At 38.0% G+C, this 22,702-nt stretch overlaps 1 protein-coding gene across 3 annotated transcripts in view; it reads left to right on the top strand.

Moving 5' to 3' along the window:
- The window catches only part of LOC109913757 (E3 ubiquitin-protein ligase MGRN1-like), a 389,727-nt gene that overhangs the window by 44,284 nt on the left and 322,741 nt on the right, over positions 1-22,702 (top strand). For all 3 annotated transcript variants that reach the window (XM_048609431.1, XM_048609429.1, XM_048609428.1), the window contains exon 6: positions 21,634-21,700. In XM_048609431.1, the coding sequence (XP_048465388.1) occupies positions 21,634-21,700 (67 nt within the window). The remainder of the gene's footprint in view (positions 1-21,633; positions 21,701-22,702) is intronic.

Here is a 22,702-nt window from a genome sequence, read left to right as displayed (position 1 = left end):
GTGTTTTCTCTCAGTCACGTTCTCTCGTACGCATGCAAGTTTGCCTTCCTGACACTAATTTAGATTGGCCTATTATCACATTGGTCTTTTCTTTCTAATCACTTTCTAGTTATTTTTGATCACCTTGAAACATTCTCATGGACCCAACAAGGCCTCTGGTCTCAGATTCCCTGTTCTTGGCATTTCAGGGAAAACCTGACATCACTTTAAGTTTCTTAATTACATAAATGAGGGATGTTGCTTGCTTCCTGTTAAGGGACACGGATCACTGCTGCACTCTTCGTTTTATCTCAAAATCTTGCCATTCCAGTATACGTGGTTCTTTATTTTAGGAGGAATAGTCTCCTTCCCGTGGAACCAGGAACAACTTAATGCTTCCCAAATTCCACAAATATTGCTTTCTCCAGCCCATTCCAAAATTATATCCAGGCCTGAAACTGATGCAGAGCAGATCATCCCAGGTATTCAGGTGATGCCTGAGGATTGCTTTCAATCGAGTGTTGGACCTCATGCTTTGAAAAATGTTCTGCCTTCGCAACACTGGGGTTAAACTCTACCTTTTAATGTCACATGTTATTCTTATCACTGGCTATGGGCAAAATGCAGGAGTCGCAGTCATGCAGCACGGAAACGGACCCTTTGGTCCAACTTGTCATTCCAGTAAAGGAGGTACCAGTTAGCCATGCTGGTCTGAGTTAGTTTTCTCTGATTTTTAGTTGCTAATCCAGTGCAAAGGTGTTGATCAATATCAGAGAAGAATTTTGGTTTAACTATACAATAATAATAATAATAATAAAGAATGCAGACTGGTTTCTTTACACATTTTGACGTTGAACAGTCTTGATTCAAAATGTTTGCAGTATTTCTTTTGTTTAATCTAATGTTATGAAAATAATTCCCATGAAGACAAATGGGACAATAACAGCAAGATAATAGTGATTACATATTTTGGAATATTGAACAGAAGGAATGGGTTAGGTCAGCTAGTACTAAGATGCATATGGGAAAGTCGGAATCTGGTTCAATCATTTAAAGCAGAGTACTGATTTTGCTTGAATATTTTAAAAATAAGCAGTTGTTTTAGAAAAGAGTATTGAAGACAGAGATGAAGAATTTCTTCAGTCAGGGGTAATGAATTTGTGGAATTCTTTAATGCAGAGGACTGTTGAGGCAGGGTCATTAAGTATACCCAAGGCTGAGGTGGACAGATTTATAATCAGTCATGGAATCAACGGTTATAGCGCAAAGATAAGAGAGTAGAGTTGAGGATTATCAGATGAAACATGAGCTCATTGAATGGTGGAGCAGACTCAATAGGCTGAAAGGCTTGCTTCTGCTCCAATATCTTCTAGATTGGTGTTATCTTGGATGAAATGAGATAACAGGTCAGCATACAGGAAACAAAGATTGGAATAGATGGGTCTTTTTCTGAACGGCAGGCTGTGACTACTGAGTTATTAAGGCGATCGAGTGCTTGGACCCAGTATACACAATATATGTTAATGGTTTAGATGAGGGAACTAAAAATGATATCGCAAAATTTGCAAATGAGTGTGAGCTACGAGGATGATGCAGCAATGCTGCAGTTTGATTTGAACAGAACAATTGAGTTGGTGAATGCATGGCAGATGTAGTATAATGTGGATAAAAGTGAGGTTATCCATCTTGGTAGCAAAAGCAGGAAGGCATATTATTTGAATAGCTCTAAATTGAGAGAGAGGAATGTTTAACAAGACCTGGGTGTCATTGTGCACTAGTCTCTAAAAGTAAGCACATAAAAGTGTGAAGTGATTCATTTTGGAAGGTCGAATTTGAATGCAGAATACAGGGTTAATGGCAGGATTATTGGCAGTGTGGAGGAACAGAGGATCTTGGGATCCACGTCCATAGATCCCTCAAAGTTGCGACCCAAGTTGATTAGGGTTGTAAAGAAGGCATATGGTGTGTTGGCTTTCATTGGCAGGGGAATTGAGTTTAAGAGCTGTAAGGTTATGCTGCAGCTCTATAAAGCTCTGGTTAGACCTCACTTGGAATATTATGTTCAGTTCTGGTCACCTCATTACAGGAAAGATGTGGAAGCTTTAGAGAGGGTGCAGAGGAGATTTACCAGGGTGCTGCCTGGACTGGAGGGCAGGTCTTATGAGGAAACGTTGAGGGAGCTAGGGCTTTTTTCATTGGAGCGAAGAAGGATGAGAGGTGACTTGATAGAGGTTTACAAGATGATGAAAGGCATACATAGAGTGGATAGTCAGAGACTTTTTCCCAAGGCGGAAATGACTGTTATGAGGGGGCATAATTTTAAGGTGATTGGAGGACGGTATAGGAGAGATGTCAGAGGTAGGTTCTTCACACAAAGAGTAGTGGGCGTGTGAAATGCGCTGCCGGCAGTGGTAGTGGAGTCGGATACTTTAGAGACTTTTAAACAACTCTTGGATAGGCACATGGAGGATAGTAAAATGTAGGATATGCAGAGTAGATTGATCTTAGTAGGATAATAGGTCGGCACGACATCGTGGGCCAAAGGGCCTGTACTGTTCTATGTTTCTATGTAAATGCAGCATGCAGTGAGGAAGGCAAACTGTATTTTGGCCTACATAGTGAGATTATACAGCGCATTGGCCAGGCCACACCTGGAATATTGTGTGCATTTATGTCCACCTTATCTGAGGAAGGATGTTCTTGCTATGGAGGAAGTGCAGTGAAGATTTACTAAATTGATTCCTGGGATGGCAGGACTGATGTTTGAGGAGAGATTGAATGGTTAGGATTGTATTCATTAAAGTTTAGAAGAATGAGGGGGATTGCGAAGAAACCTATGAAATTCTACAGGACTAGGCAGATTAGATGCAGGAAGGATGTTTCTGATGGTGAAGTCCTAAACCAGGAGGCATAGTATAAAGATATGGGATAAATATTTTAGGACTGAGATGAGAAGTATTTTTCACCCAGAGTACGGAGTCTGCAGAATTCACTACCTTAGAAAGTGGTTGAGGTCAAAACATTGTGTTTTCAAGAAAGAGTTAGCTAAAGCTCTTGTTGCTAAAGGGATCAAGGGATATGGCACGTTGGGTGAGTGGTGGAGAGGCAGGATTAGCTATGATCAGATAGATGGGTGACCGCCAGGAGAGGCAGGCAGGTAGTGCAGGAGCCTCCTGTGGCTATTCCCCTCTCAAACAGATGTACTGTTGGGAGGGATAGCCTCTCAGGAGTTTGTTCAAGCACCAGCCAGACCAGTGGCACCACAACTGGCTCTGCTGTAGAGCAAGATGGCCCAAAGCCCAGGTGAGCAATATGGTAAGTGGTTACGTGAATCGGCAGAGGATAGATGGATATGGACTGAATAAGGGCAGAAGGTTTGTTTTTTTTTTAAAGTTTAGCTAGGGCATGATGATTGGCACAGGCTTGAAGGGCCAGTTCCTGTGCTGTACTTCTCTTTTATTCTTTTGAATAGCAGTGTAGGTTTGAGGAGTCGAATAGTTTACTGTTACTCCTGTTTTCTATGTTCCTATGAAAGCACTTGAAGAGGCAGAACCCACTTACCTTGCTATAGAAATCAAATATCTTTTCAAAGTGCAGAGCTTCCACTGTAAATAAACTTTTAAAACATGCATGTAAAGATTAAGACAATAATGGTCTAACTGCAATAAAAGATGTACTGCTGTTACTACCAATAAGAAAAAAACCCCCAAGAAACTCAGCTTTTGATTTGAGTCAAATTTTTGAGTTCTGATTGTTTTAACCCTTTTGATACTGTAACAGTACTGGCTCTTGGACATATCTATTGCAAGAGCACTGTACTATTTAATTTCATCATAACACTCATACTGACACTAACGTCAAATGTGTTGTAATGCTAACAGTGAGAAATTATTAAAAACCAAAAGAACTGCAGATGCTGTAAATCAGAAACAAAAACAAAGTTGCTTGAAAAGCTCAGCAGGTCTGACAGCATCTATGGAGGAGAAAACAGAGTTAACATTTTGGGTCCGATGACCCTTCCTCAGAACTGAGAGAAATTATTTTCAGAGTTGAGCTTATGCCATGCTATTCCACAAAGGAATAGTTGTCGTTTTAAAATAATTCCATCTGCTGGCATTTTGTATGCTTTTAACTTTGAGCTTGAACCTAGGAATAACAAACTCTGAAAGTTGTCAATTTCAAAGTAAATTATTAATTGTAATGAAAAGCTTTTCGAAAACAAAATAAAAGTAATGCTCCTTTTTGAGCTGATAACAGCATGCATTTGTTATCGAGATTAAAATGCACCAAGGTTCTGATTATATTTTAAATGCTAATCTGTCCTCTATAAAGGCAATTAACGCATCACAGCAGATTACATAAAAACTAAAAGTAATTAAATGTCTATGCAGGATGAATGCCTTGACTAGTATAATTAAAATGTATTTATATAAGATGTATTTTATAAATGTCTTTATAAAATATATTTAGAAACATTTCAAACAGTCTGTTGTACATGAGCTGTTATGAGCTTTCTTTGAATAATTTAGACTATAAGCAAGTACTAACACACTACAGTCAATTATTGGCAGTTGAGCATTTCTGAATCTAGATTTGGACCTGGAATTTCTTTTCAGGTTTATTAAGTGTAAATCGAGTGCTTTGTAGCTTCTGAAATGCACACTTGAATTGTGACCGGGTTTACAGTGGAATTACGCATTTTCAAGCAAGGATGAGGTTTGCGACCTGAAGTGAAGTGAGAGAAAGTATGGGTGCAAAGGCTGTTTTAAAGACCTACATCAGTTTTTGGGGATAGTAACCTGTATCACATTATTGTTCTATCCCCTTGCTTCCTGTATATTCTCCATAGCACTCAGTACCTAATGAATGAACCTCAGGAGATGTAGCAACAGTTGAAGGTGTGTAAAACAAAAAATCTGTAACAAAGTAATAAATCTCTCATGTAAACCTCTGTATTTGACATTGCAAACAAAGTCTTTAGGCCCATAGAAAACATCTTTAATCCCATAAGCACCATTCTTTCTCTCCAGGTACCATGTCAAACAGGGGCATTATTGTCCATAGGCTTATGTTGCTTTGTGATTATGCAACATACTGAAGGGAGACAAAAATCTGAAAGAACTGTGGATGCTGGAAATCAAACAAACAAAAACATAAATTTCTGGAAAAGCTTAGCAGGTTTGGCAGCATCTGTGGAGAGAAATCAGAATTAATGTTTCGGGTTTTGTGACCCTTCTTCAGACCTGATGGTAGCTAGGAAAATAATGTTTTTTTAATGCAGAAGTTGGGGGTTGAGGGTGGGGGCGTAACCAGTTGGTGGAGTTAAGAGCCTAAAGAGAGTTGGACAGACAAAGGAGCAATTAAAAGTCAGTTTGGGGAAATGAATAGCTGATAATGGGAGCTATTAGCAGCTGACAATGGGTTGTGTGTGGTTTTGTGTGCCATGTCCTTACCGCAACTTACCAGGCCGTGTCTTCACATGGGCTTCTACCATACACAACCCATTGTTAGCTACTAATAGCCCCATTAGCAGCTGTTCATTCCCCTGACTGACGTTTAACCACACCTTTGACTGTCCCAACTGTTCTTCTGTCTCTTTAGCCTCTATTTCTGCCAAATGTTTACTCTCTCACCCCCCACCTCCACCCCACCTTCTGTATAAACATCAACCTTTTCCTAGCTACCATCAGTTCTGAAGAAGGGTCACTGGACCGGAAACATTAACTCTGTCTCTCCACAGATGCTGTCAGACTTGCTAAGTGTTTTCTCAAGGTAGCTAACCACAAGTACCTCCCTTTCTTGCTACCTGCCATTAGTGTGGAAGGATTCAGAAGCAAATCACTGTCTCTTCGGTTTCCTGACTTGAACTCGTTTTTTTTACCTGTTGTGAGAAAAAAAAATCTGACCCAAGGTGTTTGGAGGAGCAGACAACAATGGTGGAGTACTTCCAATAAATTATTGTCCCAAATAGGGTATGCATTTTTAAAGCATTTTATTTTCAGAGGAAGTCTAGGCTGAGGAGCTCTTGTGTAGAGCTGACAAGATAGCCATAGTTTTGGAAGCATGTCCTTCTGATGTCAGGCAAAATAACAATCTGGGCTAATACATATATTGTATGGTGGAAATTTCCTAATTGACCTCTGTAGGATGGATCCTGCAAACTTTCTGATACTAAATATTAACTACCCACTATCTGTACCATGTAGAAGAGTGAGGGCAGAGGATACGTAGAAACACCACTATTTGCAAGTTCCCTTCCAAATCTGTCAGCAACCTGATTTTAAACTTTTCTTGCACTGTTACTTGGTCAAAATCCTGGAGCTCCTTCCCTAACAGCACTGTGGATGTATTTACGTTACATGGACTGTATTTTCAGGAAGGTGGCTCACCTCCACCACCACAAAGGCACTGGGGATGGAGGGGTGCTACCCTGGTCAGCAATGCCCGTATCCTGCAAAAACATTAATGAAAGTGAATCAAATGAGTAATCGTTCAAATGTTCTGTCGTTCAAACTCAATTATTCAGCATAACTATGTGAAACATAAAATACATACCTTCAATTACTTAGTACCAACTTATAAAGTTTAACAGTACCTGATCAGTAAGCACGACTTGTTTGAGTTAGTTTAGCAGGCATCCTGGGTTCAGTTGTTGCAATGGGCATATATTTTAACATTTTGTACTACACTGTTGTGTCATTATATAGTAACTTTATCGGTGAAATATCTTTTGTCATTAATATATTACAAAGTAAGTGAGGTGAATTAAATGTCTTGCTTCCCCTTTGGAGGATATTTTACCTGGGTTGGGCTATGTTCAAAGTTTGTGCCTTTGAGTAGTAATTATATAGTTTATATATAATCATACATTACATATATTTTGAAGGAAATGATTGGATATAAACTTAAGTCTGCCGGTGGTATCAATTTGCTGATTAAGAGGAGGGAAAAATCATTTTTCTGCCATCTACAGTAGGTAGAATGCACACTGTATGAACATTCAAGGGTCTTTGGGACGTGCTGTAAGGTCTAGCTATTAGAGTGAAACTAATGTAACGTCACTGAGCCACCTTGTTGAAGTCAGGTTACCTGACACTGTGTGATTTGGTTAATTGTGATGCGGATTTTCTTACCAAGTTGACGCTCGTACTATAAATTGAAACCATTACCTGAGCAGCCCCTGAAAAGTATGAAATGACATGTTCCCAATTATAGAGATGAAAGATTAAACCAAATGATTTATAGATTATTAGAGTCTGTGCTTTATTTCATTTTTGTTAAAAGAAAACCAAACAAAAAAATGATTAAGCAGCTCTTGTGTATTCATGTCAAGGGTTAGAACTGTTGATGCTGTCCTCAGTTATCCCTCTTTGTTATGGTATTTTTATTTATAAGTAATCCTGTCCTTTACTTCATTTTCACGTACTAGCCAACTGCTAATAATGAGTACAAAAATGAAGGGTATTGTAGATTGAATAATAACTAATGAAAATTGAAATTAGGGACAGCTGTTGGCATCAGAAATTTGTTGGCACGTTTTTTTTTGTGTTGGTGCGTGGTGTGTTTTACATGAATGATATGGTTAAATAAACTGATCATGAAAATATATTTTAAGAGCAAAAGTTGAATGATATCAGGGCAGTTTTTAAACAATTATTTTGTGAATGCATTCATTTCAGTGTGTTATGTAAGTACAGGATATGGATATAGCTGTATTATCTGACTGCAGTCTCTGAACTATAATGGGTTGTGGGGAATTTAAGCTCCATCTGATGGTATGGTAGGAAATCTGCTGGCTGACTTAATATTGGAAAATGCTATTCATGGGCCATTTAGAAATGTGAATGCCCTACAAAGAAAGCAATATGCAGCTTTATTGAATTGTAAGTATAATAAATACAACAATCTTAGTATAAATACTGAAGTTTTTCTTTTAAAAAGCAAAATGATACAGATTTAATAAATAAAAACTGAAAGAACTGCGGATGCTGTAAATCAGGAGCAAAAACAAAGTTGCTGGGAAAGCTCAGAAGGTCTGGCAGCATCTGTGAAGGAAAAATCAGAGTTAACGTTTCAGATTAGAACTGAGGAAGGGTCACCGGACCCGAAGCATTAACTCTGATTTTTCCGTCACAGATGCTGCCAAACCTGCTGAGCTTTTCCAGCAACTTTGTTTTTGTTCCTGATTTAATAAATGTCTTAGAACTCATTTTAGTTATTGTACCATTTAATCCAGTAGCTCGCTGCTTGAAAGGATGCTAGGGATAGGAACCCTCATGCCATTTTTAAAAGTACTCACGTGTTCACTTGTAATGCCATTATGTTTGAGGTTCTATGAAGTTGGAGCAGGCTGATGACTGCTTGTTGGTGGTATGAATGCACTGGAACATAGTGGCAGTTTCCTGTTTCTGCATATCTCTGGTTCACTTTATACAGTATTGCCTTGTTTTAGACTTTGCAGTATCACTTGTGAGGACAAGCAATATAATTTTTAAGACAAGCACCACAGAATTCTGGCTTATGACTTCTGCTGTTTTTGTAGAATGTTTGAAGAGAACATAGTTTTATTTTGTTTTTTAACATTACATTAGTTCCAAGTTGAAGACAAAGTTGAAACCATTTCTGGGATAAACAAATAGGGTGAAAAAAAATCTATCTAGAGTATTGCGTGTTTTTGTTAATTTCTGTGAGCTTTATGAGAAGCATATAGCTCAAGATAATTGATTTGGTTCTGCTTTCTGTTATTCTTCTCATTTTTTTGGCTTGATAAATTATAATAAGTTCTGTGGTAGCAACTCTGCGAAGAACAAGACTGAACTTTATCCTTTTGATCTTTTCTTGTTTGTGTTTGTTGATACATAAGTTAAATGTTCATGTGTTTTTTTTTAAATATTCATCATTTCAATTGAAAACTGAATGAGTTGTAAAGATAAAGGAGTGATTTTATGGTTAAAAATAGTCAATTTTTTGTAGTCTTTAAACACTAGGTCCAAAACAATGGAGCATTCAGAATCCTTAAAATACACTTGACCTTTTTAAACTGTAAAGGTCTTGACGTTTTGTAATATTGGTTGCTTAATCTGTTCTCACCAGTTGTTTAAAAATACTTTGTTTTGATGAAAATAGTTTACCAGGCAAAGAATAGAATACAGCGGCTACAAATGTATTAGAGGCAGAGTGCAATTTCTGTTATTGGAAAATAGGCAAAAGGCTAAGTAAATGTTGATTTTTGTTTTAATGTTCTGTCGTCTTGCTCACCCATAATTCCGTAAATTGCATGTCACAATCTTGTAATCTTAGTAACTGGGACAGCTTTATCAGATTTTCACCCAACTCTGAATTAAATCCTTTGAGTTCTTTCTGAGTTGTGTATTTTATACATATATATGAACAGCCTTGTGATGTGCACCTTTTTATTGCCCTTATTTAGTTCAGTTATAACCCACACAAGAACTAACTTTTTAAAGGTGCGTACTATCCATGCTTTCTCTTTGTTCAGGTGACTTTGTGATGAGAATCCAGAATTGATTGCAAATCCCAGACAATCTTCTATATGTATCAGTGCTTACGACTAGATGATAAATACAGACTGTTTATTGCTAAGTTATAGTACTGAATTTAAGCTCCTTTGTGTGTCATTGATTCATCAAAACTGTAGACCCAATCTGAGCATCACAAATCCTGGTTTCACACAGGAGCTAATACTGTCTATTGTAAAAAGATACCATGCCAAAGTTTCCATAAATAATTCTGGCTGTGTTTTCATTGTCCAGTTGCTGCAACCTATAATTTAACATCCTATTTATAATATTGTCTAAGAATGTGAGCCATGCCGTTTGTTGATTTGTTCATAATGAATAGCAGCAGAAGTCTCTCTCTAACTGAATCCAATTGACTGTTCAGTGTTATAATTTCTTCAACTTGTTTCATATTTCATGCATTTTAGATCATTTAGGTTTTAATTTAAAGACAGTATTTGCTGACACCTGCAAATGTGGGTAACTACACGTTAGCACTAATTTGGAAATGCATGTTTGCACAATTTCACAAAATATTTATATGTAAATGTGGCACTGCATGTGTACGGGAAAGCATGTATGCTTTTGAAATGGGGTCCAATGGTGGAGAGGGAGGCTGCAGGATTCCTTGTCATCCACACCCCACACCATCTCTTGGGTCCAAATCTCCTCTTATCCCCTCAACCCTTCCCAGGTCCTGATCTCTCCCACCCATCTCCATCTCCACCTCCACCTTCCCCAGGTGCTGATCTCTCCCACCCCATCTTAGCCCAGGGCCCGAACTCTCTCCTCCTGCTTTGTGGCCCATTTCCCCTGAAACTGTTTGTATGCATATGTGTGATTAAAAGTGACTCAGCGAATGTGTGCTAGTGTCAGCAAATGCAGCCTGATTTTAATATTCTTTGCTCCAGGAAAAGCAAAAATGCTGGAAATACTCAGAAGGTTCTAATGAAACACTGTGACCTGAAGCATTATTGCTGCTCCTCTCACCAGCAGTCCTGTTGATTTTTTTTTCCAGTGTTTTTCATTTTTATTTCAAATCTCCAATGTCAGTATTTTGCTTTTGCACCGTTTATAGTGCCCCATTCCTGCTGTAGCTGAATGAACTGTTTCTATAATTGCATTATTGTTAATTGTAACTACAATTGAACAAATGTTTTTGTAATTGCATTTTTGAATTTTCTAAAATCTCTGGCACCAATCTGTTAGTTTAATTGATATGCTCCTTGTTTTTGCATAAGTGTTTGAATTTTACACTGTTTGAAGTGATAATGGCCTAGAATTTGTAGAATCTTTGACAGTCACTTGTCAGGAATCATAACTTCTTTGGTCTGACCACTGTTCAGGATTATTAATTTTCATTTTCATGTGCTTCAGTTTCTGATAGGCTCTCTGAAAAACCTTTAATGTCATTGACCATTACACCATCTTCATGGCACCACTGCAGCTTAATGCTTGTAGTACCCATTAAATAATGCTAATATCAATTGCATATAGTGTGTTCTCTTCACAGAGATCCCTAAATTGCAATAACTCTGCTTTCTTTGAGGTCAGTAATGAATGCCCTTACTTTGCCACTGACTGCAAGGTTTCCATTTCTATAGCACCAAAGTGCTTCACAAAATAATTCTGTGAAGTGATATGAAAGTTCCTATGTGAACAATTTTTAAGTTACAGAATAACAATTGTTAATGTATAATGATGCTATTTCTACCCAAAGGAAATGTACAGCACGTACAAACACTGTAGAGAACAAGTTGGATTATTTCTGTGAATTCTAAACTTTTAATTTCATGCACTGTTTCCTAAATGTGTGATGAAGTTGTGAAGTACATTCCTTTAATAAGTAGAGTGATGCACTATGTTCTCATTGAAATTCTTAATCTAAAATGTGCTGAAAAAATTAATAATACTTGGCCTTATGTTGATTTTTAAATAATTAAAACAGAATTTTTCGTGGATCTGAAATTTATGACTTGAAGCATTTTTAGGTACTTGGATGCAATTTAAAAACTCAATAGAAATAGCAAAGTTGCTTAAAATGAATTTTTGATAGAAAGTGATTTACCTGTGAAGTTGAAGGAAAAATTTTCATTTATATGTAAAATATTCAGCATGTACTTTTGATAAACTTTATAATGCTGTTCATAGTTCATTATTATCCTGTCAGGCTCATCATTAATTGCCTACAAAGATCACTTCCTTTCCTCACACCTCTATACTGAACAATTTATCAACCTCATTGGATCAGGTTTTTATGTAGTAATGACTGAAACTATCAACTTGACTATCGTTAATTCTTTGAAATAGACGAGTAACTTCTGCAGTTCACGTACAAAGTTAAAGGATGATTTCGGTAATGTTGTGCTTCAGCATTGGGCATGTGTTGAGAGTTCCTAAGACTCCAGTTAATTAGAAATCATTGAAATGATGCAAACTTACACATTTTTCTTAGTCTCACTGTATGCTACTAAATACCCAGCAAGGAGCAAGTTTTTCAAGATTTTCACAAAGTCCACAATTATTGCGAAAAAATCTTTCTCTCTCTCTCACTGAAAGTTTAAAGTTATTTATCCCAAATGTCACTATTTTGACCAGAAATTCTGCATTTTTGAAAAAAGAATTGATGATATTTTAGCTTCTCTCTTAGTCCTACGTGTACATCTCAGTCATTTATTTCACTATCTGTAAAGTTTAAAACTGCAAAGAATTTGGTGTGTTTTGATTCCTGGTTTGCTTTCTGTGGGAATACTTCAATATGATTGGCTGCTTCACCTGCTTAATGACATTACTGCTGGACACCTAAAAGATTCCCTAGATTTCACATCCAAAAATAAATGTCAAGATAGACTAAGTCTGTACCACAGATATTGAGGATCTGGTGGACAGCTTTCTTTGAGCCCAGCAATGAGCATCCTTACTTCACTGCTGACCTCAGTCAAGTCCCATAATTTCAAGTTTTACTGTGACTTTCTGACTCTGTCGTTTCTGAATTTTACCTTGTAAACCACCACTTCTCTGTAAGCTGTCCTACTTGTGTTTATGTCAACCACTCCTTATGGTAGCAATTTCTACTTTCTCGTCTCTATCTATAAAAGGGAAAAAAATTCATCACTTTCCCATTAGTTTTTTTTAAGCTGTTTAAAGCTTCAGTTGTTTAATTAATTAACAGCACCTCTGATTTTAATACAGTTTGCAGGTTTTCATGTCAGCCTCTCGATGACCAAATCTAAATTATTGATCTATATATTGAATTGGTCTCAACTCTAAACTACTCTTAGGAAAAAAAAAAATCCCGTAACTCCACTGTTTTCTGCCTTCAGGTCAATTGTTAATCAAGTTTTTTGTTCTGCCTTTCCCAATTAATCTTCTCCAATAATCCCATCTGTACTTTGTCTCAATTGATTATATCCAATAGATAGACTTAATATGTAGGAATTAGATGATGTTCACTTTGATAAGTAGATTAAAAAAAAAGATTTTTTAAATGGTAAGAAAATTTTTAAGACTGATGTTCAGAATAATTTAACTGGGTCCGACCCATCTCCTGCACTTCCGCCCTCACCCCCTCTCTTCCCTCCCGCAACAGTGATAAGGTTCCCCTTGTTCTTATCTACCATCCCACCAGCATTCACATACAGAAGATCATTAGTCGCCATTTCTGTCACCTCCAGCAAGATGCTACCACCAGACACACGTTCCCCTCCCATTCCTTGTCTACCTTACACAGGGCCTGTTTCCTCTGGGACACCATGATCCACTCTTCCTTCATCCCCAACAACTCCACCCCCCCCCACCTAAAAGCTACTGTTCTATGATATTCTAGTAAAAGTCATAGAGGTATGAACAAAAAGTAGATACAAAGTTGAATTGTAATTGTAATGACATAAGTAAGATCAATCTATTTTTGTTGCAGACCTGTTGTTTACTTGAAGATTTTCCTTCTGTAGTGAAGAGGTTGAAAACTTGGAGGTCAGAGTTCAAAAGCTATAATGGCTTCTATAGGGAAATAAATGGGGATTGCTTATGCAGGTCAATTCAGCAGATGGAACAAGCTTTGGGAGTGAGCAAGAGAGAGTTTCTTGTTTGTCACTATTTTTCTAGTTATGATATTTGCCTAGTCTATTTCAAGTCAGCAACAATTAATTTCTGAAAGTCTTTTTCCTTGCTCCCTTTGGCTGAGAGCCTTTCCTGAGGGTGTCTGTCTGAGTCCTTCCTTCTGCCCAATATGGTGGTTCATATGCATCCTGTATGACCAAAGCTTGAAATGTTTATTGTGTTAACTTCATTGAATCATTGTTCCACAAAGCCAAGTCAATAGTGTTGGACTTGCTGGTAGTGTCTTATCAGTCACCTGTTCTCCTGGAAGTTTTGAAATCGTATACCCTGAGAAAACCCCACTATCATCCATGGGTCAGTTGAATTGTAGATGACTCACTTTGTGATTGGTGCTGAAATGATAATATTTTAGGCATGCAGTGAATCAACAAAAACTGTGGTGTCTACTCAGAGATACAAGATTGTATCCATTTTAAACAGACAGATTTGCTTTGTTTTTACAGTCGTGACTGTCACATCGCACCTGGAACACTGTGCTCAGTTTTGTGTTCTATATTTAAGAAAGGACTTGCTTACATTGCAGGTAGTGCAGCGAAGTCGCACTGGATTGATCCCTGCAATGCATGGTATACTGATTTTAAAACAATTGACAGTTGTCGCTATCTAATCCATCCGGATTGAATGTAATGAATACTGTAGGAATTTGAGTTTAATCAGAGTTTAAGACAGAACACAGCACACTAGATATACAGCAAAAACATACATACCATGACAGTTAGGGATTACTGGCCCAGATTGGCAGAATGGTTGACACGCACAAACAGCTCTTTCTTCCTCCTTCCTCCATTTCCCTTCAGTATCCATGGCTTCTTGATTTCTTCAAACACTCATGAGTGTTGGACCAAGTCTTTACATCTAAGGTTGTTCATAACTTACACTCAGTTCTCCTTCTTATTCCTTATCTGATAGTGAACTATGATGTTGTTCACTAAAGTAACTGTTACTTCCAGACACTAATGAATTCATACTTCAGGCATCTTAATTAAGCAAGGTTAAATTAAAAGCCTTTGTACAATGATTATCTATTCATTCATTTATCCAACTGTGGCCCTTTGTTTGAGCTAAGTGACATTATCTCAGAATGATAACTCCACTAGCCTTGTTTCTATGGAAATTAAACCTCAAGCAGTTTCCAATAAAACAAAGCTCACAGAGAAAACCTATTGCTTTGCCTATTTTAAGCTGATTATGAAAATATAAATTCTAAGTCTATTTCTAATTTATAGCGCTGGGTTGGACTATATTGTGAGGTTGGCTAGATCGTATCTCTACGCTGAGGAGTTCAGAAAAATAGGAGATGATTTTATTGACACCTATAGGATTCTGAGAGGGGGGGAGGGGAATTGAGAGGGCAGATGCTGAGACCATATGTCTCCTTGCTGCAGAATGTAAACCAAGAGGACTGTCTCAGAATGATTGACCAATCAGGTAAGGCTAATATGAGTAGGAACTTCCTCACAAATGTTTATGAATGTTTGAAATTCACTCAAGGGGTTGGAAATGTTCAGTCATCAAGTCTGTTCTAAGCTGAGGTCAATAGATTTCTAGACTCTAGGGGAATTGAGGCATATTGGGATTGAGCATGAAAGTGAAAGTAAGATCAAAGCTGAAACATGATCTGATTGCATGTAGGAATAGGCTTACCCATATATAATTTGGGAGGAGCTGTCGGCCACTCAGCCCTTTAAGTGTGCTCCACCATTCAGTAAGATACATTCTGATGCATCCCTGATTAACTTTTTGGTTCCCCTGCCTAACAATAAGCTACCTATCTCTGCCTTAAAAATATTCAATGCCGCAATCTCGTCCACTTTCTGAGGCAGCTAGTTCTAAGTCTCCCAGTACTCTGAGAGAAACCAGTTTCCCTCATGTCTGTCCTAAAAGGATGACGCCTAATTTTAAAACGGTGCGTCCTAGTTTTGGTCTCAAAACCATTTAAGATCTTATACATTTCAATCAAAGCATCTTCTAAATTTCAGTGGAAATTAGCACAGCCTGTCCACTGTTTCCTCAGACACCTATCTCAGGTATCATTCAATAAACCACCTCTGAATCACTTCCAATGCATTTGCACACCTCCTTAAGTAAGACCAAAGTTGTACACCATATCCTATATGTGATCACATCAATGCCCTATATAACTGAAACATAATATCCTCGCTCTTGTGTTCAGTTCCTCTTGTAATGAAGGCTAACATTCCATTTGCCTTACTGATTGCATGCTGTACCTGCATATTGACCTTTAGTGACTCATGCACTAGAACACCTAGATTACTCTGTAGTTGTGCATTGTCCATTTAATTTTTATATTGGTTTTTTTTTTCTTCCTGCCAAAGTGAACATTTTCAAGTTTTCCCACTCGCGTAACAAGGTTGTAAACCAATTATAGGTTTTATTATTGTAGCTTATTTTTTTTTCAACCTATCTTCGTATCTTCTGCAAATTTTAACCTTCAGGCCTTCAATCCCTTAATCTAAGTAATAGATATAAATTATGAAAAGTTGAGCACCAGCACAGAGCACTGTGGGAACCCTTTTGTCCTTTACTACCAATCTGAAAAAGACCCTTTATACATACTTGACAGCCAGCCAATCTTCTAATCTTGCTATTATGTTGCCCTCTACACCATGAGCTCCTACTTTGTGCAATAGCTTTTTATATGGAACCTTGTCCAATACCTTTTGGAAATCCAAGTACATCAGTGGTTTACTTTATCCACTGCACATTTTATTCCTTCAAAGAATTCCAACCAATTGATTATCAGGATTTCCATTTCATGGAACCATGCTGACTCTTTCTAAATTTTGGAAGTTAAATAAAATCAGATGACCTTGAATTTTTCCAAGTGCTGAAAACTTTGCACCAATTTCAACTACCTCCTCAGCCATTTCTTTTGAAACCCAATGATAAAGTCCACCTGGACCTGGAGAGTTAACAACCAGCAGCTTCATCAACTTACCGAATACCACTTCCATCATGAATGTGATTTCACCAAGTTTCTCCTCTTCCAAACTTGGGTTTACAGGTTTAGTTGGAATGTTTTCAAGTCTTCTGTAGTGAATACAGAGGCAAAATATTTACTCATTACTTGACTGGTTCCTTATCCACTATTAACTCTTCATTTTCACCCTTTCGACAACTAACACTCACCTTAAGTTTTGCCTTTTTAGATATCTACAGAAACTGCTGTTATCTGTTTTCATGTTTCTAGCTAACATCCTCCCATAAGCTATTTATTAATCCTCTTTAGCCTTTTAGTCATTCTGTGCAGTTGTTTGCATTCTGACCAATCATCTGATCAGCTGCTCACCTTTGTGCATTGGCATAGTTTTTCCTGAAGTTTGATTCTTTTTTTTTTTTTACTATTTTAGTTAATTCTGAATGGTGGCTTCTCCTTTTAGAATTTATTTAAAGTAGGAATGGAATTAAGTTTTCTGAAATATCTCTTTAATTGCCTGCTATTGCTTCTGTATTGATCTGTATACTAGCCTAGTCCACATATATACATCTTAAATACTAGTCTTAGACCTTTTCTCCCTTTCAATCTGGATGTTAAATAAAATCAGATGACCACAGTTAACTTGAGGTGTCGATACTTTTGAGGTCATTAATTAATCCTGACACACTACACAATACCAAGTTATTGTATAGTCTGCTTAGTTTTGGAGAGTGTTGCTTCAAGAAATGAAATGTAAGGTGTTCTGTTAAATTCTCATTGAGGCTACTCTTACAAACCTGATGTTTCCAGTTTATGTGTAGATCATAGTCACCCATGGTTATTGCTGAAGGGCCATATCATCATTTTTGCCCTAATATATTTTCATTTATGAAGTCCATGAACATCCGTAATGCTCAAAGCCACATAGACGAACGAAAAGGATTGTCAATATCTTTTGACATAACTGATTTGGATGTGAATATAGGAGGCATGGTTAGTCGGTTTGTAGATAACAACAATACAGATGGTGTAGTAGGCAGTGAAGATGATTATCTGAGTACAACGGGGCCTTGATCAGATGGGCCAATGGGCCAAGGAGTGGCAGATGGAGTTTAATTTAGATAAATGTGACATGTTGCATTTTGGTAAGGCAAACCAGGGCAGGACTTGTACAGTTAGTGGTAGAGCCATGGGGCGTGTTGCCAGACAAAGAGACCTTGGGATACAGGTGCATAGTTCCTTGAAAGTGGAGTCCTAGGTAGCCAAGGTGGTGAGGAAAGCATTTGATATGCTTGCCTTTATTGGTCAATGCATTGAGTATAGGAGTTGGGACGTCATGTTGTGGCTGTACAGGACATTGTTGAGAACACTTTTAGAATACTGCATACAATTCTGGTCGTCCTTCTATAGGAAAGATACTATTAAACTTGAGAGGGTGCAGCAAAGATTTACAAGGATGTTGCCAGGACTGGAGCATTTGATTTCTCAGGAGTGGCTGAATAGTCTAGGCTTTTTTTTTTCTGGAGTGTTGGAGGCTGAGGGGTGACCTTATAGAGATTTGTAAAATCATGAGAGGCATGAATAGAGTGAATAGCCAGGTCTTTTTCCTAGGGGGGAGGAGTTCAAACTAAAGGGAATAGGTTTAAGGTGAGAGGGAAGATTTTTAAAGGACTGAGGGGTAACCTTTTAACGCAGAAGGTGGTGCGTGTATGGAGTTGCCAGAGGAATAAGGTGCCACTCAGGAGGCTGCTGAGTAAGATAAGGGCTCATGGTGTTAGAGGTAAGATGCTAGCATGGATAGAGGATTGGCTGTCTGGCAGAAAGTAGAGAGTGGGGATAAAGGGGTCTTTCTCAGGATGGCAGCCAGTGACAAGTGGTGTTCCACAAGGGTCAGTGCTGGGACCACAACTTTTCACTTTGTACACTTTGTTCACTTTATTAATTATCTAGATGAAGGAAATGTGGACATTCTGGCTAAGTTTGCAGATGATACAAAGATAGGTGGAAGGACAGGTAGTATTGAGGAGGTGCTGAGGCTGTAGAAGGACTTGGACAGGTTAGGAGAGTGGGCACAGAAGTGGCAGATGGAGTACAACGTGGGAAAGTGTGAGGTCGTACACTTTGGTAAGAAGAATAAAAGCATGGACTAGTTTCTAAATGGGGTGAAAATTCAGAAGTCTGAAGTGCAAAGAGACTTGAGAGGATCCTGGACTAGAACCCCCAAGGTAAACTTGCAGGTTGAGTCAGTAGTCAGGAAGCCAAATACAATGTTGGCATTTATTTTGAGAGGACTTGAATATAAAAGCAGGGATGTACTACTGAGGCTTTATAAGGCTCTGGTCAGGCCACATTTGGAGTATTGTGTGCAGTTTTGGGCCCCATATCTCAGGAAGGATGTACTGGCCCTGGAGTGGGTTCAGAAGAGGTTCACAAGAATGGTCCCAGGAATGGAAAGCTTAACATGTGAGGAACGTTGGAGGACTCTGGGATGAAACTCATTGGAGTTTAGAAGGATGAGGAGGGATCTAATTAAACCTTTTAGAATACTGAATGGCCTGGACAGAGTGGATATTGGAAAGATGCTTCCATTGGTAGGAGAGTCAAGGACCCGAGGACACAGCCTTAGAGTAAAGGGAAGACCTTTTTAGAATGGAGATAAGGAAAAACTACAGCCAGAGAGTGGTCAATCTATGGAATTCACTCCACAGAAGGCTGTGGAGGCCAGGTCATTGAGTACACTTAAGACTGAGAGAGAGGTTCTTGATTATCACGGGGATCAAGAGTTACGGGGAGAAAGCAGGAGAATGGGGTTGAGGAACTTATCAGCCATGATTGAATGGCGGATCAAACTCATTGGGCCGAATGGCCTAATTTCTGCTCCTATGTCTTATGGTCTTATAGGAAGTAGTTGAGTCTGGTATAATTACAACATTTAAAAGGCATCTGTTTGGGTACATGAATAGGAAGGGTCCACAGGGATAAGGGCCAAATGCTGGCAAATGGGACTAGGAGAGATTGGGATATCTAGTCAGTGCCAGAGGATCTGTTTCCATGCTGTATGACACTGTGACTCTATCAGTGCTGGCTGCTTCTACTACCTACTTTCTTCTTTTATAGCAATGTAATAACATCTGCCATAATTCAAGGCTCTTAAAAGTTTTTCTTTAACAGGGGTTAAATTAACTGGCCTATAATTATCCAGATTTGTATTTTATTGCTTTTTTTCCCTCCATTGACCCTTGATGCTTAATCAACTTTAGCCTATCTAATTTATCCATAATTTTCCTTTAATACATTAGAATACAGCCCATTCCAACCTCTTAAGGAAAACATGCAATTTTTTTTTTAGCAAAATACATGCTACATATAAAAGCCAAATACTGCAGAGGCTTGAAATCTGAAATAAAATCAGAAAGTGTTTTAAGTACTCAGCAAGTCATGCAGCATCTGTGAAGGGAGAAGCAGCATTAACATTTTAGGTCTTTGACCTCTATCAGGGCTATCAAAAGTCCTTGGAGCTGTTTAGTAGCTGAGTGTTGGGGTGAAAGAAGCAAACAAACAGTATTTCTTTGGTACATCTGTAAAATACTGGCGCTTGGAAACCCCAGGGTTACTGCCGCTGTAGTGAAACTACATTTTTGCTGGAATTGTGCCCAAGATTGTGTTGATTAGAGCTTTCAGGAGTCCCCTGGAATGCAGTCTTGGATAGCAAGGGTGAATTCATGGAAGCGGTGTGAATTTTGAGCAAGTTCTGAAGCTCAGTCTTCAAAAATGAATAATGTAAATGGAACAAGGTTTTGTGTAATATCTGGGATCTTTCTTGGTCTGAATTCGCTACTCAATGTGCTGTATGGGGTGTTCAGCACAGTTTATCTGTTAACTCTACTTGCCTTGTTGATTCCATCTGTTAGAGTATTGTGTGTGTGTACATTGTGTGTATAATTTATATATTAGGATATTTTGCTATTTAACTTTGTACTATAAAGATTATATTTTTCTCAAAACTGAAATCCTGTGGCTTTATTTTCAATACCTCATGGCAGCACGGTGGCTCAGTGGTTAGCACTGCTGCCTCACAGCACCAGGGACCTGGGTTCGATTCCACCCTCTGGCAACTGTCTGTGTGGAGTTTGCACATTCTCCCCATGTCTGCGTGGGGTTCCTCCGGGTGCCCCGGTTTCCTCCCAGTTTCCTCCCACAATCCAAATATGTGCAGGTGGATTGGCCATGCTAAGTTGCCCTTAGTGTTCAAGGATGCGTAGATTGGGTGGGTCTGGGTGGGATGCTCTGTGGGTCGATGTGGACTTGTTGGGCCGAAGGGCCTGTTTCCACACTGTAGGGATTCTATGATGATTCTTTTAGGCAATGTTTAAAATCCCCAGATATTTACTATTTTAAATACAAAGGTTACCATCCTGATCGTAACATAAATTAGGCAGCCTTCATAATCATCATAATCAGGAATCAAAACTGAATGACCTCTCAAATTAATAATATTAAAAGATGGTGTGTCAGCAGTTGTCTGGGGACATTTAGGGCACGAGATAATTCATTTATTTATTTATGAAAAGTTGGTCACTGTTACTTTGTAGTCCTGAGTGTCCATCTCGCTGAAGGAAGCTTTCTCTGACTTTGTAAATTACCAAATGCACACGAATTTATAATTTCTTAATTATGATACATTTTTAATAATAAATATGCAAAGTCAGTAGTTTTATAAGTTACTGGGTAATCTTCTGCAGTGTTACTCATAGTCAGAGGAAATTTTAGCTGGCTTGGTTGAGTTTGTAGCACCATTTCTGGAGCATGTGTTCCTAGATATTATTGTAGCATTATCTTTTGAATTCAGTAGACTAGGAATGATATAGGATTACCCATTTATTTCAATGTGGTAACATGTATTAAAAGACTGAAGTTTTGTTTAATAGTTTTTATTTTGTCATAAAACTTGGAATGTTTATCATTCAGAAGTGCATAAGTTTTTGTTTCTAAGTTTTGCAGTACTTTTTAAAGCTTTATTTAAAACTTATGAACAATCTTTATTTTTGTTTTTAATTGTCTTTTTCTTTTACGCTTTAGTTAAACTTTGATCTAGACAAAGGAGTTTTTCCTTTGGTCATTCGGGCAGTGGTTGACGAAGTAGATGGTAAGTAATACTGTTTAATATGCTGGAAGCCTAAAGTTTTCGATTGCAGAAACATCAGACTTTTTCTAAAGTAATGTATTTGTGGAAGGGTGTAATTTAACAAGATTAATTTTCGAATATGTATCTTGAAGAAAATTGAGATGTAGTGGTAGATTGGTAGAGTATTAGACTGTGGGTTTAGGTCTGCAATCATGAGTTCCTGATGCTTAAAAATATTTAACCAGCAGATATTTTACCCAACCATTTATGGTTTGAATTAACACAAGCCCAGTACAAGCATTGGACAATGTATTACCTAAAGTTTTTGAGAAGTTTAGGCTTCAGCGAGGCACACTGACTATGTTACCTAGCAGGGTGAAGAAACGTCTGCAACCAAACCCACCAGCTCGATGAGCATGTCTACAACCTCAACATATTAGCTTTTAAGAAATTGACTGAGAACCTATGCAGCAAATATCTGGGCACAAATCCTGTACTATTCTGCATTGTAACATTGCACGGTTCCTTCAATCTATTTGAAACAACAACCGTCTGACTCAAAATGCAAGAGTGCCACCAACTGAACTATTGTTGAAATTTATACATTGCTCCCAATCTTGAGCACCCTTTTATCAAGCAACAATATTGAATGCCTTTTGAAAATTCAGATTTTCTATTTTTGCAGGTTCTCCTTTATCAAAACACAATGATCTCTTTAGAAAGCACCAGCAGATTTGTCCAAACCCAATTTCCTTTTCATATGGCAATGCTAATTTTGATTCCCTTGGTATCTTGCAATCACTTGTTTAATGGATTCGAGCATTTTTCTGACAATTGAAATCTGGTTAACTGGCTTCCAGGTCCTAATTTTCAATTATCTCGTCTTGAATAGTAGTGTTACATTTACTGCATCCAAAATATTTTGGTTTGTTTCAGAATTTAAAAAATTTTGTAAGGTCAGTTAATTCATTATATCTATAGCAAGCTCTTTTAAAGCCCCAGGATTTATGCCATCAGGCCTCT

The sequence above is a fragment of the Rhincodon typus genome, chromosome 21, assembly GCF_021869965.1.
Source record: "Rhincodon typus isolate 14 chromosome 21, sRhiTyp1.1, whole genome shotgun sequence".
Taxonomy (NCBI): Eukaryota; Metazoa; Chordata; class Chondrichthyes; order Orectolobiformes; family Rhincodontidae; genus Rhincodon; species Rhincodon typus.
This window is presented reverse-complemented; position numbering and strand designations above follow the sequence as displayed.